The 24026-nt window shown below is 41.3% G+C and overlaps 1 protein-coding gene across 1 annotated transcript; it reads left to right on the plus strand.

Annotated features, from left to right (window-relative positions):
* Positions 1–457: 457 nt before the first annotated feature.
* Positions 458–22977, plus strand: LOC139621325 (transmembrane protein 151B). Its single transcript, XM_071477745.1, has 7 exons — positions 458–707; positions 11359–11697; positions 12533–12667; positions 12946–13085; positions 13183–13222; positions 14736–15630; positions 15697–22977. The coding sequence occupies exons 1-7, from the start codon at positions 639–641 to the stop codon at positions 15996–15998; spliced, it is 1920 nt and encodes a 639-aa protein (XP_071333846.1). The 5' UTR covers positions 458–638; the 3' UTR covers positions 15999–22977.
* Positions 22978–24026: the final 1049 nt, after the last annotated feature.

Genomic DNA, 24026 nt, shown 5'->3' on the forward strand with positions numbered 1-24026 from the left:
AATAGATGGGGGTGGGGATGTTGGTATATGACGTCAACGGAGACCCAACGCAAGGTGCAACCGTGGCCAAACAAAGCTAAACAACGACAGCCAGCCCCCGCTGTCATTCTCCTGTTTCGATGCCTCCTATTTATCCTCTGCGTTGCTCGCAAAAAACCCTAATAAGCGTCTTGTGCTCACTAAGGTTTTCCTTGATTTGTGCAGCTGCGGCTTGAGAAATCCTTCGCTGTGATTGGCTGTCCTGCGCTGCACATACGCACGGTTGTAGCCGGAGCGTCACCAGAGGCGGCAGCGGCAGTGAAACGGTTTTAGTCGGGGAGGAAGACGGGCTTTGACTTTGGGTGCTTAGTCACATTTGGCTCTGAGCAGGGGATGGAGCGAGCAGAGGGGGGACACTGAGCGGTGTAGCAGGTGGAGAGACAGGGAGGAGGTGAGGTGAGGGGAGGGGGGGGAGTACCGCTAACTCCGGAGTAGATGATGCTTATTTGCCGCAGGCCCCGCCATCGTGAAATTGGATACCGACTTGCGGCGGATGGGGTGACCGAGCTCGCTGCTCCGCCGGGGAGGTCCCTGCCTTCGGACGGTACCGGGGTGGGAGCTGCCTGATTCTGAGGAGGGAAGGAGTGGCAAGAGGGAAAATGCAGACGGAGGAGGAGACGGCCACCGCAGAAGAGCCCATTTTGGAGGAAGGGTCAGGACGAGAGCAGGTAAGGAAGGACATTTTTTTTTTTTTTTTTTAAGTATATATATTTTCCGTTTCCCTTTAGCGTGCATGGTTGTGTATGCGTGGATAGAAAGAACCCAGTTAACGTAAAGTTGCGCATATTTTGCCCCTTGAAGAACCACCTTCAGTTTTTATGTCATGCTGGTCATTTTCTACATCATACATCACATATGCCAACTCCTGGTCTTTCATTGACAAAACCTGTCTTTGCTGTTGTTAAGGTGAGCAAGTCACGTTTGGCTCCCCAGCCCTTCATGCTTTGTTCAAGAGCAAGGACACGAAGCGGGACCTTGACTTTAACATGAATGGGGAAGAGGATGTGGTTTAGGTAAACAGAGAGGGGAGGGAGCTCTAAATGCCTGACTAGAAATAAAGCCACAGTATTGATGTGATATGTCTGGCAACGCCATATGATGTGTTACTCTTGGGAGAGATGGTTTAGTCTGTAGTAGAGTATGTCCATCTGCCAGCTGTCACCACTGAAATACACTAGGGGTGACATCACAGTTTAGCCACACACCCACCTTTCTGCCAAAATTACACTGACACATGTGAATGGTGAGATCACTGAATAAAACCTCCAACCAGTATGGCTGTTTATTTCCACAGATGTTGCCTTGTATGATAGTAGGATGCTAACCTCCTGAGTATTTATCACTGTCCTTATGCACGTCTCCCAAACAGCGAGTTTACTGTACGCCCCATGAAGTCCTTCTCCTGTTCCTGAACCATTATAATGGAAGACTTGACACAGGGAACATGGGGAAATGGTATATTGTTCAAAGATGTTTACACATAAAGCGAGGAGCCTTAAATATTACTACAGTTTTCAGTACACCACCCTGCTGCCCCACCAACACACTCACACACACATCTTTAGCAAGTCTCCTTTTCGCCCTAAGCAGTTCAACGCCTCCTCCACTACTTCTACAATACTTTGGTCAGCAGCATGATTTATTCAAATACATCACCTTTATAATAAAAAACCAAGGTAAGCATAGTGAGTTATGTTTGACAAAACATTACTAAAGACAGTTGCCACTCAACATGAAGACGGCATGTACCCTTAGAGGCTACTATTGAGTAGAGTAGGGTTGAGTAGAAAGGTGAAGTGTGTTGTGACATACGTACTAGTGGCGATATGTTGGGGTCACACTTGCTGGTCAGGTGAGACTGGGTACTTGGCCACACTTTCACATCTTTTAAATGTGAGCTTCAGGGCTACATTTAACTATATTATTTTAATTGTCAGTTAATCAGACTTATTTTTTTCTGATTATTTAATGAATCGCTTTGTGTATAAAATGTCAGAAAATAGTAAAAAAAAAAAAAAAAAAAATGCCCATTGCAATCTCCATGAATCGTAAAAAGCAGCAAATCCAGACATTTCATTCTGGCAGCCATTAATTCTCTGTGTGTTCTCTAAATAGTCAATTAATCGACTAATTGCTTTAGCTCTAATGAACTTTAAATATCGTCAGACTACTAAGAACTAGTCTAACAAAGACATAGCTAATAATGCTAACAATAAGAGACTGAAATAAGTGTTAGGTACCTCTCTGGTAGAAATTCAAAACCTTAGGCACATAATACGTGGAGTCAGTAGGCCTGTTAAATGATGCCTTTCACTTTATTCTGCCACTCTCCATATGCTTACAGTGTAGACAGTGCAATGTAATGCAATGAATTCAGTCTGCATGTGTTCTCTGCCTCCATTACTCTCTCATTTTCCGCTCTTGATCTCCTTCCTGTTTTTTATTTGCCTTTCAGTGAGTGTACAGCATCATCCTCCCATTTCTCTCTACTTGATTCTCAAGCACTTGCACACTCATATTTTCAACTTTATTTACTCTCTACCCTGCATGGGTCTGCATGTGCACTCACATAAGCATTATTACAAATGAAGCAGAGCTACATGATTCTCAGTTTTGAGGCTTACGTACCTCTGTGCAGTTTCATTTAACCTTGGTGGTTCTGCTATATTCCCATTAGCAGGGAAGTCAAGGCAAGTGATTCTAATATTTCCACAAGTTTCATCATCGGATGACAAGACTGAGTTCCACCGAATGACGAACCATGCACCGGCGGAGGGAGAAAAAAGACTGAAATAATATGAGAGCATTATGAGTGCCATGATAGAAATAATGTTTAAAGACAGTAAGGAATAACAATAATCAGAACAAAATCAGAATCAAGAAAAACCTGGAAGAGGAAAAGAAGTAACAAATTTATTCAGCCCGAGTTCAGACAGAAATGTTATGCTTCGACTGAAAATAAGAAACACTTCTGTTTTTTAGAAACTTGTCATTTAGAGATTAGAGATGGTGTAGTCCCGTTATTATGTATTTGTGACCCACTAATAAAAATTTACATCTTCGCTAGGATGAAATGGGCTTGTGCCACAGATGGGGTCAGAAAGTCCAGAAGTATTGAGTGACAGACTAAAACATGGTCAGTTTAGCCTTTGTAATCTGATTTGTGGACAAAAAAAACAGTATACTCCCAGACTTATCCTAAAAAGATCATGATGACATGAAAAGCACATACAGTGCTTTGCCATGCTGGAGCACCTCTGGGTCACACAAAATCTATGCTGTCTACTTTAACAGGAGAATAAAATGCAGCATGACAAATGTTAGAGCCACAAACAACCCAAAAACCTCTGCCACTCCACCACTCATCTATAACAGGAGTCCTATACTGTGTCTACACCACACCAGACTTTCATAAAGAAGTAGAGAAATCATGATTGTCATTTTCTATAGAATTGTCCAACCTTAAAATCACGCCATGCATACACACAAAAGTAAACATTGACAGATATGATGGGGAATGGCTTGGAAAGGCAGGCTGCAATAAGAATTGAAAACAGTGCATAACAGCAACCCGGCTAGCATCATGGGAATTAGAGAATTTGTTTCATAAGATAAATAGGAACGCAACTGCTGAACAGGAGATGACATGGAACATTACAAAACAGCAAATGTGCTGTAGGAAACACTGCTTTCCTGGGGATAATATGTCCATGTTATATTCACAGCTAAAATGCTTGATCTAAAATTAATACTGTAAATCTTTTTCTGTGCTGGATCTAAAACACAAAGCAAATTAATGTCTCTTTAAATAAGTCATTCTATAGGGGTTTAATTGGACAGCAGATATTTCACGAGAGCTGATATTCAGTGTGATGACACTTGGAAGTTGCTATGAATATACTGCTCAGCTTTACAGATGCTCTGAATTAATTAGGTTACATTTAAACTTAATTTCCACCCACCACTAATAAGATAGCAGATTGCACCATTTCTCCAGTGTCAGATGGATTCTTCCCTGAAAGTAACATTTAACATAAGTATGAGATTTTTGAGAAATTTAACTATAAATCCAAATTCTTGCTCCTGTGGTCCCTATGTTGTTTTTCTCATGAGAGGTAAATGAGAGGTAAAAAGTGACTCACCAGTGAGACTTTTTTAATCATACGTATGTAAATTTGTAAATTTGTCACCATTGGTATCTGCAGTATTTGAACTGATGTGAATTCAAGCTGACATGTAGGCTAACTGCTGCTTTCAATGATGTTTCATTTATAAGCAGAAAACCTGCACCTTACATGCTGGAAATTGTCATCCAGTCTCCACTGAATAAATTATTTGTAATAGAGGAATGATGATTTTTTTTTACCGTAGTGAGCATATGATGATACATTTTATTTCCCTCGCTCATCAAGTGCTAACGATTAATTTGTTGTTCCAGAGGGTAATAGAAACCTGACATCCTAATTGACTCTCTCCAATTGTGTTGAAATGACACATCATTTTTAACAGTGTACTGCAGGCATCAACAGCACATTTTCCTTTCCTCACTTCCTCACTTCATTTGCCACCCACATGCTAGGATTGCTAATTATAGCTGCTACAGTCACACCTAACCAGCTGAATCAGTATGAGCACAGACAGAGAGAGAGAGAGATAGAGGGAGAAAAATACATGTTTTCTACAAGGGCCCTTAATACAAGGAGGGATTTGTAAAAAATGTGTCAGCCCAGTGCACAAATGTAGAATTTTCCAAATGTAATTTTCAGTTAATTATAAAGCTTTTATGTGTATGAAAGATGAGTGGGAGGGTAAAATGATAAACGTCCCAATGTACTAATGTTAGATGCCTTTGTCTTGAGAGTTATCAGCATGAATCTGTGTACCACACACCTACAATACACATGAAGTTTCCTTTCTTTAGTTGGTATTGATGGGAAAGTGACGCATCTTATTTATTTAGTTATTTATTAATTCACTCAAAATGTCATGTGACCCAATACAAAGCCTTAAACATTAAACTTAATATGGTATTAAAACTATCATCATCTCAACAAACACTTGGCCAAACACAAGATAATATCTGGAGAGCATTGCATATTGTTTGACATGTCACACAACAGGAAACAGAGAGAGCTGTTATAAGTTTAGATGCTCAGAAGGCATTCGACTCAGTCAGATGGTCTTATACAAAGTGTTATCAAAATTCGGCTTTCATGCGTCTATCATTGGAATATTTAAAGCACTGTATTAGAAACCATCTGCAAGGATAAAAACTGATGGCGATTTGTCAAATTCATTCCTCCTAGAACGAGGAACAAGACAAGGCTGCTGTGCCTCCACTCCTCAAGCCAGTGGATCAGGAAAAATGTTGATGTTAAAGGGACAGACGTTTTATCGGGGAAACAAAAATTGGCTGATGATATATTGATATATTTAACACAGCCTACACAGTCACTCCTAAAACTGATGAGCCCTCTAGAAAAAGATGAGACACTCTCAGGTTTCGAGAGTAATATACAGAAAACTGAAGTCACCACATTTAATTATAGCCAATCCAGCAATATTAGAGGAAAATATATTTTTAAATTGGATGCAGAATCAATCCAGTACCTGTGTATCAACCTGCCTAAAAATTATTTGACCTTAACAATGGTGTATTTAATCCAAAGATAAAGTCAGAGTCATGTTACTCCTCTTTTGAATCTGAACTCCAGAGAAGAGTCTATTAAAATGAACTTTTCAGGAATGCTGTATCTTTTTCAGACTCTCCCAGTGAAGATACCGACCAAACAGTTTATGGAGTGGGACAGGATGATATCCAGATAATTATGGTGGGGGAAGAAAACCCAGGATCAGATATAAAACTTTGCAGCTAAGAAAGCAATGCGGTGGCACAGCCATGCCTCCCCTGCTTACAAGAATACTACTGTGCAGCACAGATAAGGCCATTAATTTGCCTGAGCACGTCAGCATACAAGAAACTACAAGTGCAATGACAGAGGGGGTACCAATAGCAGCAATGATAGCAGGCACTGAATTACAAAATGAGATGGGGAAAAAAAGATAACCCTGGATTAATACATTATTGAAAACCTGGCAAGGTGCAGTAATGTCAAGATGATGTGCTCACAATACAGAATTGATTCCAAATAGGTCTGATGAAAGAAAAATGGATCGCAAAAAGCCTGACTAATGACTTCCTTTTTTCACAAGCGAGTATTCTAGAGATTTGAAACCTTACAGAAACGTCAACGTCCAAGTCCACAACATGTAATAAGATTATCTCCAGAATGCATTAAGGCGTTCTCCAGTCTAAGTCTGAGAATACATTCTGTATTAAAGAGAAGTGTTGATATCTTGCAGGATGGCTAGAGAATAATATGTCAAGCGCAATAGAATTGAACAAGTTCCCCTGCATGGCTTCCAGAAACAGCATCAGGGAGTGGTGGTGTATGTTGCAGACTGTGTGGGATAAATGATGACAATTGTTGCCGTATTTTCTGGAATTGCCAGGTTGTTTTGCCTCAATGGAAGGAAATTGATCCACATATTGATAACGTATTTGGAGTCAGCATTCCTTTTAGATGTGATGCTGTACATATGCGTGACATCTCATTTGAAGGGTGGAATATCAATGACAAGAAACTGATACAAATACCTGTGGCAAGTAAAAAGGCTGTGGGTAAAGATAGAGCCCCCCCCTTCAATGAATGGATAGAAACAGCATATGAAATATATATTAAGTTAATATAAGGTTGTCATTTTCCCTTAAAGTCCGAAAAGAAAGTTTTTCCCAATATGGACCAAGTGGCCTGAATACATTAAACCTGTGAGGTCAGACATTCACTGATTTGATGATGAATGAGGGAGAGTGTTTTTGCATCTATGAGGTTTTTATGCATCCTTGCTTTTTTCTTTGCCTTTTTTTCTTTCCCCCCTTTAACACTTTGTAGTATCTGAGGTGAAAGCAATTGTAAATAATTAAAGCTATTGTTATAAAAGAAAACCTCCAGCTGTAAAATGGTTATTAAACATACTGCAATTTTTTTTCTGTTTGTGTCATGCACTGAACCTTTTTAAGTACTGATATTATGTAAAATTATATATAATATTATGTTGATTGTGAAATGAATGCTTTTGCAAATTGAAATGAGATTATTACTTTAACATAGGTAGAACTGTAGAGAAAATATAACCCTAGCTAGTTCTATTATTGAAGTATAATGATGATCCTAAGTGCAATATGGATTCAAGTTTCACCTGTGCACATAAATACAAAGAGCCACTGACTAAAAGTAAGTGGCAGAATTGCAGAGTAATGGTACCATATTACAGCAGATGTTACAACACCAGATTACAGAAGAATTATGCTGAATCAAATCCAATTAATAAAAAACCCGTCAATTGTAATGTCAAATACCTACAGCATGTGCAGGACCCCCAAAATCTAAACAGAGCTTGAAGTGCTTCTTTGAAAACAATGATTTGTATTCCAAAAACAGCCTGTAGTCAAAGATTCATGTTGACTATGTGGGCCCTTCTTCAGACAGCTGTCTCTAGTGACTGTGGATGCTAAGGTGTGTGTGTGTGTGTGTGTGTGTGTGTGTGTGTGTGTGTGTGTGTGTGTGTGTGTGTGTGTGTGTGTGTGTGTGTGTGTGTGTGTATGTATATATGTATATATGTATGTATGTGTATATATATATATATATATATATATATATATATATATATATATATGTATAAAAGAATATAGAGACAATAGATCATCATCATAAGTGTCATTATTTTCAGCCCAGTGTGAGATAATGATTCATTTTAAGAAAATTCAGACACTGAATTTAATATTTAATTTGAATTTAAGAGAATTTGTCATGTAAGACCTGCCCTGTATCAGGCCTCTTCAAAGAGGGCACGCTAAACTTTCAGTATGAAAAAATGAAAGTCGACACCCTCCAGACGAGGCTGTATAGATTTTTTTTTCGTAACGATTTCAAGGAGACTGAGATTTCCCTTTGACCTGTGCATGCCTGACACGAGAGCCAAGCCTCAACAGAGGCAGCAGAAACAGAGCGAGGATCATGACACAACCAAAAAGCTGCAGAGTTTTGCACCAGCAGGTGTTGTCAGTCTACAGGCTGCAGTTAATCGTGAATGGAGCATCTCCAAGCTCTGTCTTTTTGTTTTAGCAACCCAGTCTTTTCCTATGGGAACAAGAACTGCTCATACTGACAAATACTGATTGGCATAAGTGCATACAGGTATAATTTGACTCCTCTGGCTGCAGAGCCTTGATGAAAATGTCCCACGCGCGTTCTTTTTTTTTTATTGCTAGAATATTCTCTTCTTTTGGCAGCATTAATCTGCAGAAGGTAAAAGGGAAAGGGCAGGAGAGAATTGGAGCCAGCAAAATCAAATGAGAGAGACCGGGAGGGCAGGAGAAGGACGAGAAGAATGGATTTTGGCAGTGGACTTCCCTGGAGAGAGGCACAGTCTGTCACTGCTGCCTTCTCTTTAGTCTCTCTCCCTCTCTCTCTCATTTTGCTTCCTTTCATACTTGCATTCATGAAAAGTTCATGACCGTTTCTCTGTCTCTCTCACGCTCCTCATCCCCTCTCTCTCTCTGTGCACTACACTTTTAGCCCAATCAATCCACTTAGAGACAGACTTCCAGAGAAGATGTAACAGAGGAGACATGGGGGTGAGGAGGAAGGGGAGGAGAGGCTGAGGTTGGGGTGGAAGAGTAAATGCTTAGGAGGTGGGAGGAAAGATTCGGGAAAGAGAAAAAAACAATCACGTTAGGAAAGGAAGGTGGGTATGGAGAAAAAATGCAAACACCAAATGAAAAATGTGATCTTGAGTTGATGTCATTGATAATTTCCCTGTGTTCTTTTTAAGTCCCTGAGCTTTTGCAGAGTGATTTGCAGAGACTAGTGAAGTGTAGGTGCCCTTCACTCTGCCTTTCAGTACCTGCCCTTGACTGAACAGTTGTAAAAAAACATGAAAGTGTGTGTGTGTGTGTGTGTGTGTGTGTGTGTGTGTGTGTGTGTGTGTAGCAGCCAGCCAAATATGCTAGCTAGTGGATAGCAAAATGTGGCTGCATTGTGCTGGACAGGGAGACAATGACAGACATGAGAGTGTGCATGAGCGAGAGAGCAAGAGAAGGAGGGAGTGATGAAGAGAGAGGGTGAGGTGCATGTGTGTTAGATAGGTGGAGGGGGTGGTGTGCTGACAGGACAAGCAGACTGGGCTGAGTGGTGAGGACACTGGTGTCATCCCTTTTTTTTTTTTTTTTTTTTTTTTGGGTCATCTGCTTTGTTGCTCTTTTTCCGTGTCGCATCGAACTTGAGTAACAACACAAAATTACACTCTCCATACACACGTAATCCTGCATGAACCAGGTGTGTGTCTCTGACATGCACGCACGTACGACATCCATAATACACACGCTTTTCTCTTTTGGAACCCCCCCCCCCATTCACACACAAATTCCAGCAGCAGTGACACGCTGTTAATGTTGGAGTGGAGTCAGTCAGCTAGAGAACAGTCTAGAAGCATCGTTCTCATCTAAATTATTCACATACTCTCCGCTGGCTGCATTACAATGCTGAGACTGTGCATGCTGGTGTGCGCACGGATAGAGAGCGATGGCAGGAGAGACAAGAGGGGGCACATTAGAGCATCCATGTTTGTGTATCTAATGCTTACTGTGTGTGTGTGTGTGCGTGCCTGCGTGCCTTTGAGTACACTGTAATATGATGTCTTCACAGTGCAACTGAGGTTGTGTCAAAGTGTGCACTTAGAGAGAGGCATAAACTGTGTGTGTGTGTGTGTGTGTGTGTGTGTGTGTGTGTGTGTGTGTGTGTGTGTGTGTGTGTCTAATATGCAGCACTTATCATATGATGGGTTGATGATGGGTATGAGGCAGAGTAATGCATTCCTCTGGTCAAGACCTCAGCTTACACACTTTGTCTGAAATATGACACTGTTTACCAAACAGGAAGATAATAATTATTAAAAACTCACCAAGTCATCACCAGGTACATAAAATCTGTGCCGCTTCCCTGAAAAATATTTGCTGTTACCACCATAGCTGCACTCATTTTCATATGTCAGACATGATTAAATATTAACTTTGTAAAGCTTACTGTAATATTTATTATAGTCTTGACTGTGAACATGAGAAATTTGTCAAATCTTAGGGATCATCTCAAACTGGCTTCACCCAATTTGTGGCTAATGTTTTATGCTCAGCATCAGAACAAGTTGTCATACACGTTGCACACATTATAGCCTCTGATGGGATGGAAAATGGAAAAGCACAAACCGTGTTGAAATCTGAACAAACAAAAAAAAAAAACCCTAACCCAAGTTTTGCATGTAGCACTATTAGGATGTCTCTGCATAAACACAGTAGCTTCTGACAGGTGGTGAGAATAGAGGCAAAGTGGTCCACACTCAAAATACGCTCAGAGTACTTTGATAATGTTGGGGGACTGGGAGACAGAATAAAAAAGCAGCTCATAATCGGCCCAGCAGAGGCCAAGATACCCTGACTTCTTGTAGTATGGTTTAAGCTCCAGAATCACTGTATCACTACCTGGTTTCACATACTGCAACTCAGTTATATTTTCTCGTTCTGCTATATTTACATAGAGGCAGAATGGGAAGAACAGGAAAGCACCCTGATATACCATTTTTGGGAGTGTTTTCTCATTACTCTAAGAGCCTTACACCCACTACTGGCCTTGTACTCATGTCATTTAAATACCCAAAATATCTTCCTTCGCTGTATTAAGCGTTTAAACGGTGTATAAATCCTTTTAACTGAGCTGAATGGATTAGATTTGTGTCAATACTTTCATTTAAATGTAACTGTTGGCTTAGCCATTTTACCAACTGCTTGTTTATATTTCTGTATTTTTTTTTTTTAACCTAGTGGGAAATATTGTAGCTGCTGGGAATCCTGAATGTCTGAGACTTGGGTTTACACCTCAGAGGCTGAAACACCTCTATACACCTGAGTCTGTTAAACTCCATGTTCCGCAGTTTGTATTGCAAACAACAGTTGTAGTCTCCAAAGCCAAGCCAAGCCAATTATTTTCAGAGCTTCCAGAGCTGCTTCAGGGGCACAGAAGAAATTTTACGATTATATTCACAGACTCTGTTGTGATTAACATGGCAGGTAAATTGACTGACTGACATTTGTCAGTCTCATGAATTGTTGTACATTTATTTCTTTTTAATACAGAAAAACAAGCAAACTTTGGCCTAGTGCCTTCCTCAGTGAGCAGAATCTGTCCTCTCTCTGTGTCCCCACAGCAGCGGCCAGTCCAGCAGTCTCTGGCCTCCTCCCTGTGTCGGGAGTCCCACTGGAAGTGCCTCCTCCTGACCCTCCTAATGTACGGCTGCTTTGCCACACTGGCCTGGTGCGCTCTCTGTCGGGTTCCCGTTCTCGGCTCCTCCTCCATACCTTTCGGGGCTGATGACGATGCCACCTCAGCGGCCTACTATAACGACATCCTGCACTTGGAGAGTCCGTGCTCTAGTGGCTACGTCTACATCCCCCTGGCCTTCCTGGCTATGCTTTATGTGGTTTACCTGGTGGAGTGTTGGCACTGCTTCTCCAAGACGGCCATGTTGGCTCATGCTGAATTCCAGGTATCTGTCATAACCAGCTTTAGCATAGTGGTCTAATAAACTCTGGAGTCCACTGCTGCAGTAGCAGCAAAAGGTCTATGACCTTGAGCCAGCCACTATCTGTTTACTCATTGAATCTTGTTCAGTATGATAGTGTCAGCAAATAAAGAGGGTAAGTAAATAAAATGGTGCTGTATTAAATCTTGCTGTTGCACTTACTGTTCAGGGGAAATACAAGGTAATTATTTTTTTAATTTTCATGTTGTAGAGTGAGAAATCTTCACATTTCATAAGGAGAGAACAGAGAGTTTTACTCTAAATTCCCTACTTCAGTGTGGGAAAAATAAGCTGACCTGAGGGTATCAGTCAATATTTTGTCTAGTCTGGTCTGCTCTGTCTGTTATCAGGAATTGCAGGAGCACATTGCTTCAGAAGAACAGTCTTCCCTGTTCATCTGCCACTGCCAAAAACCAAATATTTTGCATGTCAGTCCAGACTGTCAGGGGCACACATCCTATGGTTAAGCCAGCCCTAAAAAAAATAATAAAAAACAAATCATAACCACCATAAACAAACCTTGGCAGAGCCTGTTTTGCACCAGATTGCACAGATTGAACTATTCTGTTTGCAAACAATAGGAAATGAATTTTTGTTTCTGCTTGTGCTGCAATTGGAAAAACTGCTCAGGCAATGTTGCATCTTTATATTTTAGATTGTTCATCCTCATTTTGCACAGGATGTTCGGAAAGAAATCTTTATAAAAGTGCCGACTGAATACATGTTTTTCAAATCAGTTGTAGAAAGTTTGCCACATTCTTACATTACTTTTACATTATTCGTTCACTCTTTGACACAGGAAGTGTACGAGCGTGTACAGAGACTTCAGCAGGCTACACCCTGTATTTGGTGGAAGGCCATCAGCTACCACTACGTGAGGAGGACGAGACAGGTGACCAGATATCGCAACGGAGATGCATACACAACCACACAGGTGAGGGGAACTCTTCCTAACACACACACTGATCCTATCTCTCACTTTCACTCTTTTCTTTATTTCAATAGTTACACTGTAAAACCTTGAGTTATAATTTTGAAAACTTTTATAATAATTGCTCTGCAAATCTTGATTTCCTCCTGTAGTGAAATATTGCGGGGCTGTGTGCAAACAGCTGTGTGCAGTGAGAAAAATATCTTTCTCAACTGTTATTCTACCTCTTCCCCCTCTTCCTCCTCCTCACTCCATCCATGCCCTGCTTCCTCCTCCCTCAGGTCTACCATGAGCGGGTGAACACTCATGCCTCCAGTTCAGAGTTTGACTATGCCCGTTATGGTGTCAAAGACGTATCGAAACAGCTGCTGGACCTGCAGCTGCACCCTGCTGTTCGCCTCCGTTTCACCAAGTGTTTCAGGTTAGACCCCTACCACAACTGGTCACACCACATGTTGGTCTTCAGATAATTATTTTGGGGGATAAACAAGGTATTAATTGATTTTTGTTCTTTTTAGCTTCTCCAGTGCACGTGCTGAAGCTGCCTACCTCACCCAGGTAATATGCAGTACAACACGTCCTATTTCATATTTGTATTCTTCTCTATTCTTATGAGGGTTTCAACTAATAATTATTTTCATTTTATCAAAATGATCTGTTGATTATTTGCCTATAATTGTGATTCATATAGGGCAAAAAATGTAAAATCATAAAAACAATGATAGAGCACTATAGAGCAGATAAAACGCATTGCAAACCGATTACAGAGTTTCCAGCAAAAGCAGGTAAAAATCAAGTAAAACCGGGAAAGCTCTTCAGTAAAAGTATGTTTTAAGAAGAGATTTAAAAGAGGTCACTGATTCTGCCGACCTGATTTCCTCAGGCAGCATGTTCCACAGCTCTGGGGCTCTGACTGCGAATGCTCTGTGACCTCTAGTTTTCAGCCGCGCCTTGAGAGCAGATAAAATACCTCTGGCTAAGCACTGGCTCATATGCAACTAAGAGGTCAGCTGCGTAGCAAGTCAACAGTACGATGTTAAAATCAATCTAAAACATACTGAGACCAAGTGGAGGCTAAGACCGGCTTAATGTGGTCTTTGCTCTTGGACCTTGTTAAAACCCTGGCGGCTGAGTTCTGTACAGTCTGCAGCAGATGAGGAGATTTTAGGTGGAGGAGGTGAAGAGGCTGTTGTAGTTGTGGAAGCATGAGGAGATGACGGCGAAGGGAAAAATAAAATGATTGTATCTTAGATGATAAAAACAATACTGTACATGTTTTGTGGTCTGCTGCTCAACTTAAGTTCCTTATTAACTACTGCTTCAGTTGTTCAGCTTTACAGTTACTGTGCATGTGACATTTACAGTGGCAGCTTTACCGCAATCAAAATTTTCAGTTGATGTTTTAATGTTTACAGCTGACTAGATTAAAGAGGCTTTGAATATGCACTTGATGGCAGCAAACATCATATTGAACAAAAAGTCTTAGGCCAAAGCTGCATGTCCCAGGCAAAAAGTCAGCATCCTCACAGCTGATAATCCATGGACAGGACATGTGAAATAAAGAGACAGTATTGTTGCTGCTGTCAGGGTCACTGCACTGTTGGAAATAACACAGTGGAAATGTTAAAGGTGTCCTCCTTGGGAGAGATGCTTGATTACTGTTGGAGGTAGTGAGCTAGTTAGCCAGACAGGCTAATGATTGCAGCTTATGTGAGAGCATTACTTACACTTTTAATCTCGGGTTTTTTGTTTCAGAGAGTCCATAAAAAAGACACAGCCCTCCACAGCCTTTAAATGCTGAGTATCTGTCTTTTTACAGCCAATGCTCACTGTGCAGAAATCCAGTGCTTGACAGTCCTGCTGTGCCTAGTTACAGTTGCTAGGTTATGATTAGATAATAACTGTTCCGGGCAGGGGTTTAATGAACAGCTTGGTCCAAAGAAACATGAAAAAAAAGACAAATAATTGCCATTTTTTTCAATAAACTAATTAGGAATGATTGTTGTCAGGTAAAACATCAGCTAATTCTCAAACAGCTAATGTGTTGAATCCCCTTCTCTGTTATTCCAAGCGAGCACGCTTCTTCGGGGAGAACGAGGGCCTTGACGACTACATGGAGGCCAGGGAGGGAATGCACCTGAAGAACGTGGATTTCCGTGAACACATCCTGGCGTTCCCAGATCCCGCTCACCAGCCGTGGTTTTCAAGGCACAGGGTTTTCTGGCTAGCCTCAGCTTTCCTGCTGTCATGGCCCCTGCGGGTTGTGTCAGAATATCGCACAGCGTATGTCCACTACCATGTGGAGAAGCTGTTCGGGGAGGATGAGGATACTGTCTTAGGAGGAGGGGGTGGAGGAGGACCAGGTGGAGGGGGAAGAGGAGATGGGACTGAAGGTGGGACTGAGAATGGAATCCACCCGGGAGGAATTGGTATTGGAGTTGGTCTGAATGGGACCAGCTACAGAGCCATCTCTCGGGTCAACACAGTGGACATGACAGAATTGGAATGGCACATCCGCTGTAACCAACAGATGGTCCCAAGCTACTCTGAAGCCCTCCTCATGGACATGGACACAAGTGGGGGGACGAACCCCACTGTCTCTACACCCATCTCTGGGCCTCCAAGCACCACCCCCAACCAGGTGACCAACCCACCTCCTCTGGCTCTGCCTGTGGTGTTCAACTCAGCTTACCTCCTTCAGAGCTGCCCTCGATGCCGGAGAACGACATCGAGCTCCAGTCTTCCTTCCAGGCTAAGGGCCCCGATGGGAACCACAGCCCTCCTGAACGCTACTGTGGCAGGGATCAGGGCAGCTGGGGCAGGGGGTGGGGGAATAGGAGGAAGGTTGGTGCTCAGTCGGAGTGGATTCTCTCTAGGGAGACTGGGAGGAGGACGCCAGAACAGCCTGTTTCATTCAAGAAGCATGGGGGGAGGGCTGGGAGGAAGTAGGGAAGATGGAGGAGGAAGTGCAGGAGGAGGAGGAGGAGGTGGGGGAGGAGGAGGAGGAGGAGGAGGTGGTGGGGGAGGCGGAGGCGGAGGCGGAGGTGGAGGATTCCTCGGGTTAGGTTCAAGACAGGACAACGAGGAGACCAGAGGAGTGCTGGAAGGAGAAGGCGATGATGACGAGGAAGAGGAGGAGGAGGAGGTGAGGAGAAGGGAAGACAGGGGAAGAGGAGGCAGAGAGAGGGATGAGGAAGCAGAGCAAGACAGTGGAGGGGGAGGCGAGGTGAGGGAGGCTGAGAGGGATCGTCCTCCATCCTACCAGGACGCATTCTTCTTCCCTGTCCTCATTATACACGGAGAGGAGAGCTGCCATGCTGGAGACGACATGTGACGAACAGAAAAATCAACACGTTAAGAGGCTGAGGGAGATGAAAGAACGTACTGAACAGAGAGGGAAGAGCGGATCACAGAGGCAGGGGATGAGGGAAGATGAGATCTGATAGACCTGAAGAATGAATGTAATGAGAACTGAATGAGGTTGAAAGGAAGGAGTTGGTTGACAGCATACCAACCACAGAAACAGATGATAGGATTCAGTCAAAACAAAGCATGAGGGGTAAGGATAGCTCTGTGATAGACAGAATAACCAAGGACAGAGGGAACAAGGAGGGAGGAGAAGAAGTGGAATGGATGGAGTAGCAAGGGGAAAGGAAATGCACTGAGGGGAGGAGAATCAGAAAAGTCTACAGAGAGACAGCTACAGGGGAATTGATCAGATTTAGTACAAACTGTAAAAAGGCAGGAAGATAAGATGGAGTCTGAGGAAATGAGTGAAGGCAAGAAAACTCTTGCAATTGTAGACTTTTCTACACGCAGGCTGTGTGTGAGAGGCGGTGACAGATCAGATACTTGGGAAGGATGGAAAGACTGAAAACTTGTCTATTTCCAGATATATCTATGCAAGAAGAGGAGTGGGAGGAGTAACAAGTCTAAAGATAGCAACTGGAGAGCAGTGGAGAGACTCCAAACCAGCTGAGTGGTAGTGGGTATTTTTTCAAAAGAAACAGGGGTATTGAGAAAATTTGAACTGGAAAGGTAAATGTAAAGATCAAAGGAGGAGAGTAAAAAATGCAAGAAGACATTAGACAAAGAGAAGAAGTAGAATACACAATATACACTGACCATGACAGACCAGATTACACTAAATATCGTTTTCCATTTGACAAATAATGAATGCTGATTCTTAAAAGTCACAAAACAGAGTGATCAAACGGATCAACTCAAGAGGAGGAGAAAACAGTGATACAGGATTTATCACAGAGACAAACATCCTGTGAGCAGCAACTCTGACCTTGGATCTAATCAGGAAATCTAAATAACATTCAAATAGTTTCCTTAGTAACATTATCAGATAGGTCCCCCTGACAAATTAGGGTTATTTTTCCTCAGGTCCTTTAAGATTAAGTGTCTGACTTCACACAATGCCTGACTTATAAAACCATAACGTTTTCAGTGCCGGTGAAAGAGGAGAAACATTGATTTACTCCGCGTCTCTTCATGCCGTCTTACTTCTCTCTTCACCATCAGTTTCCTCACAGCTCTCCGTCCATTACTGATGTGGAGCTGAGTGGAGAAAAAAAAAACCCATAAAAAGGGGAGAGATTGCTTCCTTCCTTTTTCTTTTCTCATGCTCCTTTCTGCTCTCCTCCATCCCTTTCATCACCTCTTCTGTACTTCTTCTTCACACCTCTCTGTTTGGAAAACCATAAGTTACAAGTGCAGAGGTGTAATTCTCAGCAGCACGTCTGTTGCTTTTTTTAAAACACAACCTCTGCAGCTTGGAGCAACACCGTTTTTTTTGCAATTAGCACATGGTGTGTTTAAATGTGAAGAGAGAGTCTTGCAGCAAAACGGATTCACTGCATCTGTCATGCAGTGTCATGCACGCCCCCTCCTCTCGTCCTCCATCATCTTCACCTCATCCCTTTCCTCTCTTTAAAGTGGTGGATATGCGATACGCCGCTCTCTGCTACTGGAGATGCAGAGCACAGATTTCATCTCTGCTTACTCCACATATCACATCTCCTCTAGGCTGAGCTCTCTCCTCTTGGATTAGATTTTATAAACCCGATATCTCCCACTCATATGAAGTGTTTGACCTATCACTATTTCATGTCTGCATATTTCTGAAAGAAAAAGAATGAGATTTGAACATAGAAGAGCAAAAGATGTGGATTAAAATTGGCCTTTAAAGACACTGACTTCAGGCAGAGGCTGCTAACAAGGGGCGTGACTTTCATACGTGATTAGAGTAAAGTGCTAATTACCACCAGTTATGCCTGTGTACTTGTACTATACTTTTAATAATTTATACCCAAAGATAGGCCTGTGCACTATGAAGAAAAATCCTTTCTCGAATATCAATACACTATATAACACAGTCTGTGTTTAAGCATGAAAGAAAAACCTTTATCTCATTTACGTCCACAGTACTGGACTGCATGGGAAGTAAAACTTGAGCCGTTCGAGCTCAGCTGGCATTCTCATAATAAATACAAGTAGAAATCCGACCTTTGATTGCTTTGTATTTTTAGTGTAGACAACATTTTACAGTATTTAAAAGAAAACTCACAGTAGGACCACAATGATCAGTAATGCCCAGCCCTTTGACTTTGCCATGCTGCTGCATCCTCCTCCTCTTGAAGGATCACCTGCAAACAAGAAACAGTGCTCTCTAAAACATCGCCTCACTATGAAATGTGTAAACGTTCGCTGGCATAGAGATGCATGTACCTTTGTAACAGCTATCGTGCAGGACCTACTAATAGCTATTTGGCAAATATGGCTGCCATTGCAAAATGCAGTGCCAAAAAGCAACAATCCATGCTCAGTCAACACAAATTTAGATATTTTAGACATATCCAGACAAGGGCACGGACAACAATCCAAAGGGATGAAGGTACGTTTTCAGTGAAAATCAGCCCAGGGAGAGACAATTGGCACAGACAACACAACCATCAGTGCTTTGATGCGTATACTTTACAAAGCACACTAAACCTGCTACACTAGTAAGAAGCAGTTCTTAACCTTCCCTGCATAGTAGCCACTTTGTTGGATGTTGGAGGGGTCTCCTTCGTTCTCTGTCTGCTTACTTTGGACATGATACTGAAAAGCACACTGAAAGAATGAAGTTCGAGAGGAGTTTCCTGAAAATGGATGAATGATGCTTCATACACTTTATGAATGATAGAGATAACGGACATGTCGATAAACACGCACACACGCAGGCACACAAATATACACACATCCAACCTGGATTCAGCAGTGACAGCAGGGAATGTCCTCTCAATGAAACTTTCTCTAAAGAAAAAGTAGAGCATGAGTGCTGACCTGGTTTGGCGTACAGGAAACATACACACACACACGCGTGCACACAGACACACATTCACATACACTGACTCTGGCTGATGGATCTTTGGTAGCTTTGGGGAGCATCAAGCTGAACTGGGCACAAGAAAACTAACGGACGAAATAATTAATGGAAGAAAACTGGCAGAGAAAATAAACAGCAACAAGGACGAGTGTTTCTGTTTGGAGAAGTGGAAAAGGACGGAAAGAAAAACAGCCACTGAAAAGGCAGAAAGAGTGAAAATGTGAGCTGAAAAGACAATTATTTTTACAGCTGTTAATCATTATCTCAGTTTCTTGTGGATAAAATTGTCTCCATTCGTGCCCCTTAACAAAAAAAAGCACTAAAAAGCACTGAACACACCTCTGTGTCAATCTGATTTAATTGCAAGATCATGTTGCTCTCACTAATTTTAAGTCACTCGATTTGTTATTTTGTTCAGTTATAATAATCTGGCTCAGAAACGTCTGTTCAGTACATGTGTAGTCAGTTGGCCACTTAAATTTAAAATCACTAGTACTGAACTCCAATTTAAAATCGGACTGCTTTTACATTTCTATCTGTATACTTTAGCACCACAAGTGACAAAACAAGAGAATACAAATCAGTCTGTAATTTGCTACTTTTATATCATCTGCATACTTGAGTAGACATTTTTTTAGGCTGTATAAGTGATGTCTGAAATCTGAATGCCTTTGTAATCTTCAGAAGTTTCTCATGTCTTTGTTGGATTTTTATTTTATTTTATTTCTTATTTCTGTAAAACAGACTATATGCTCTTGGCTCCCCAATGAGCCTGGGTCAGTGAGCATCCGGTTCTGAATTGCTGAGGGTGCTTGGATCCAGTTGTACTTGCTTGCAAGTCTTATTTATTTATTCATTTATTTATGCATTTATTTATTAACAGACAGGTGTATTTCATTCATATGTGTTGTTATTGGATATTTATATGGTGTTTTATTATCTCAGAGTGTGTCTAAAGTGTGTCCTCAGCCGCTTCAGTTGTGCCAAGAGAACTTTGTGCCCATGATGTCTTACACAATACCACACACACACATAGAGTGGGTTCCAAAAGTCTGAGACCACCTTCCCATTCATGGTCTCAGACTTTCGGACCCCACCATGCGCTTGCATGTTACGTCACAGCAGTAAAGCAGCCATTATAACAGCTTATTTTAGACTAGAGTGACATTAATCCAGTACCCATAATCACCCCACACATGCAGCGTCTCAACACACAAGTGCGCACACACACACACACACACACACACACACACACACACACACACACACACATATACACACATACTGAAGGCATGGAACTGTCCTGCTTTGTTGCCTTTGTGTCCAACGTTGCCAACTTTTTTGCTCAGGATTTCAGTTAATGCTGCGTTCCTGCGTCAACACAAGCTCTCTTTCACACACAGACATTACCAACATTAACATGCCAAAGCAAAGAAGAAAAAAAAAGAAAATGCCTGTGCTTACACACATGCACATAGACATGAGCAGCTGGTACAGGTCGGCTGCACCAGATCCACACATCATGCAGTAGTATGATCTGTGCAGACATTTACATGAGGTGACAAAGGGTGGATTTGCTCAGTCACAGTCAGTTACTCTGTCACAAAGTTATGTATTCATTTTGTACCTTGACTGAGCTCATGTGTAAATCCACCCCAGTGTGTCTAATACATTGTGGCATGTTTGGTTTTACCTGGAAATATGGGGTTTTGTCCACTAAGTGGCAGCAGAGCCCATTATATCGTGACAGCACAGATGTGTGGCGCTGTATTTAAAGGTTGAATTAATAGTGACTCAGACAGGGTAGAAACAGCTGCTGTCCTGTTCTCTGTGGGGTGAGACTTCAGCATGTTGCACATCTGCACACAGTCAGTGATGTCAAAGCAGGTCATTTGTCTTTGGCAGCTGATAAAAAGCACCTGCGGTGGCATCACTGATTGGTATGTGGCCTAAAATGCAACGTACCTAAAAGTTTAAACTCTCACAGAGTGGTGACGTCTGACGTGATTGTGCATTTATCTTCTAAGCCTCCACTGATCTTATAATTTTCCTTTCACTGTGACTGAATGTGTTGCGAAGCACTATTGCCCATATCCCTGCTTACTGGCTGGACTTGTATATGTTGCTCAGCAGCTTTCTGAACTTATAACCACAAGCAATGGGAGCCTCAGTCATTCAAATGACAGCACTGTTATAAAGATAAAGGCAAATCGCATTTTGTGACTGAGCCTCCACTTCTACTGCATAACTCATAGTCTGGTTGTGTTGCTCTATATGACACAAGCTACAAATAAAATAATAGAGAGGAAGGTGGTTTGGTTTTCTATTTCAAAAAGACCACTCTAATATACACGTCTGTTTTCTTGTGCCCAAAGTTAGCCCACGTACAGTTTATTTGTTTTTAGTGGGCACAAAATTCTGCTCATGTTTTCCACCGTTTTATCAACATCACCACTTGACTGTCTTATAAAATGCTCAAGCAATTATGACTGACGTATTGTTGTCAGTACTGTTACTGTCTCTCTTGTGGTCATGGGATGAGTCGAGTAGTCATACCAAGTTTGTCCAACACTGTAGAAAAAAAAAAAAAGAAAAAAAAATGTCTTGAATTGGTTTGACTTGAAATCACATGAATTCCAGCTGCATTTTCTGTTTTCATTTCCAGAGACACTTTGTTAGTCTAACGTGGATAATACAAGCTATCAGGTAACAAAATGAAAAATGTGATCCATTGACTATATTACACACTGTTATTGTAGCTATTGACGTTGGGCTATTGCACTTTCCACAGACAATACTTCCATACATTTATATTAAGTAAAAGTGGATCCAAAAGAGAATTCAGGGTATTCCTTTGACGACAGACCTCAGACACTTTAATGTGAATTTATTCCCTCAGAACTGAAAATAGCAGCCAATATTACTGCCTGTTCTCCTCCACAGACACTTGTTGGCTGTTCTTTCTGTCATGAATAATAGCAATTTTCCCATTGTGCAAAAACTGTATTGTACCTGTACTGAGCCTTGTGTCTGTGAGATACAGAATCAGCACCCTTTGTTTTTGCACTGGAATAATGAGCAGCTATGTGTTGCATATCCCACCACCTTTAGGTAGTGGTCTATTGTCCTGAAGTGGACACAAAAGACAATAGAAAATTGTACCAAAATGATGATTGTATGTAAAAACTTAAATGCTGATAATCAGATTAGTATCACATGACTGTAATGTGTCAGTACAATCTTGTCTGAGTTTAAGGCAAAGCAGATATTCAGTGTCTGGGTCAATGCTAATTTTGTGATCAGGGTCAGATTATATTTGTTCACTATGAACATGTGGTCTTAATTAGTTTCAGAGATGCAGCAGCTACTCAAATAAAACATTGCTTATCATTGGAGAATAAAGTTAAAAGCTGTGTTCATGTAAAATCACAGTGGAGTCCACAGATTCTGACTCCTGCCCCAGCTCTCTCAGACCCAACCTCATGTTCACCAGACGTTTCAGGATGGTCACTTTATTTCTTGCTAAATATTTAATGCTGCTGGATTACTTGTGAGCTGTCAAACAAAAGAATTGTTACCACAATGTAGTTGTAATGTACATGCAGCCTCTATGGAGTTAAAACAATAATGTCACATACAATGCATTATTGTCTTACACAGTGATGTGTAAAGCCAGGAATGGGCTTTCTGTTCAAGCACCGTCGAGCAAAATGTCCTCAGTATTTAAGCTAATTAATATGTAACTGATAATAAGATTGTCAATATCACACCAGCTTATAGCTGTTGTCACTGGTCTGTTTGAGGTAATGTAATTATATAGTTTGGCAGTGAGGGTAATGGAGCTGGTGGCAATAAGACTGTTAACTGATGCGATCCTGGTGATGATGATGACAATTAATTATCATGGAAGATACAAATAAAGTCAATCTGCTTGGTATACCAGGGTTTGGTCTTGTGGGATTTTTAACTCAATAATACCTTTAAAATTTTTAAAGATATTTTTGGGTACAACCATATTCTGTGGTAATCCTTGTGATAAATATTCTTTTCAGATAAATCTGCCCTCTCCAGCTTTGTTACAACACTTTATGTTTGCTAGTGTTTTTAGAAGACACAGCGTAGACAGCGGCTCCAGAGGGACCTCTCCACAGATTGAAAAAAAAAAACGACCCCAGTGATGTCACCTTGGCCTGGATTTGGAGACAAGGAATTATAAATGGAAAGCCGGCGTTACAAAGTGATGAAGGACGTGGCATTTACTGTACAAGGCAGACTTCTTTAAAATATTATTGAAGTAATTTGTATGTCTACATTGAATTTATAACATTTAGATTAAGCACTAACACTGTCTTAGTTTCTTCATCGTAGAAACCAAAGGTCATTATTCATTCATTCATTCATAGAGTGCCTCTTTAAGAAAAACAATAGTGAATTTATTAACAATGTCTTGTTAGGCACCAGGAAATTAGTTGAGGGCCAATATTGCATTAAGCAGCTTGAAGTGTGGGTTTTTGTTAAAGTCGGAAAAGCTCACAAATTTTAAGGATTAATCACGATTATTAAGGACTTTAACCTTTCTTGGTCTATTAAATTCATCTGCTACATAATAGATCATTTGAAAGGTTGGTATATTTGGGTTATTGATGATCCTGGCCCAGTAGTGTGTAATCAGTGTGTCCTTGTGTTGGTAATTCTGGGTGTCTCATCAATCTCAGGTTGGTATATTGCACATACAATATTCATAAAAGTTATTAAAATGTCTGTGCCATTCACAGGCTACGGAGTATTACAGGCTCTAATATGAATTGTTCATGTTTATGTGGCTTGTCTGCAGTTATGTTCTCTGGATGGGTGTTTTCCTGTAAATGTGTGTTTGTTGAATTGATTTGAAGTGGATTGCGTCTTGTCTTTATTTGTTTGTCCCATTTATCATCTTCACAGAACCACACTACTGAGCACAGTAACTTGGGAGGGAGCCAAGTTCAA

The sequence above is a fragment of the Trachinotus anak genome, unplaced genomic scaffold (assembly GCF_046630095.1).
Source record: "Trachinotus anak isolate AG129_WGS33_773 ecotype Australia unplaced genomic scaffold, CSIRO_AGI_Tana_v1 ptg000005l, whole genome shotgun sequence".
Classification (NCBI taxonomy): domain Eukaryota; kingdom Metazoa; phylum Chordata; class Actinopteri; order Carangiformes; family Carangidae; genus Trachinotus; species Trachinotus anak.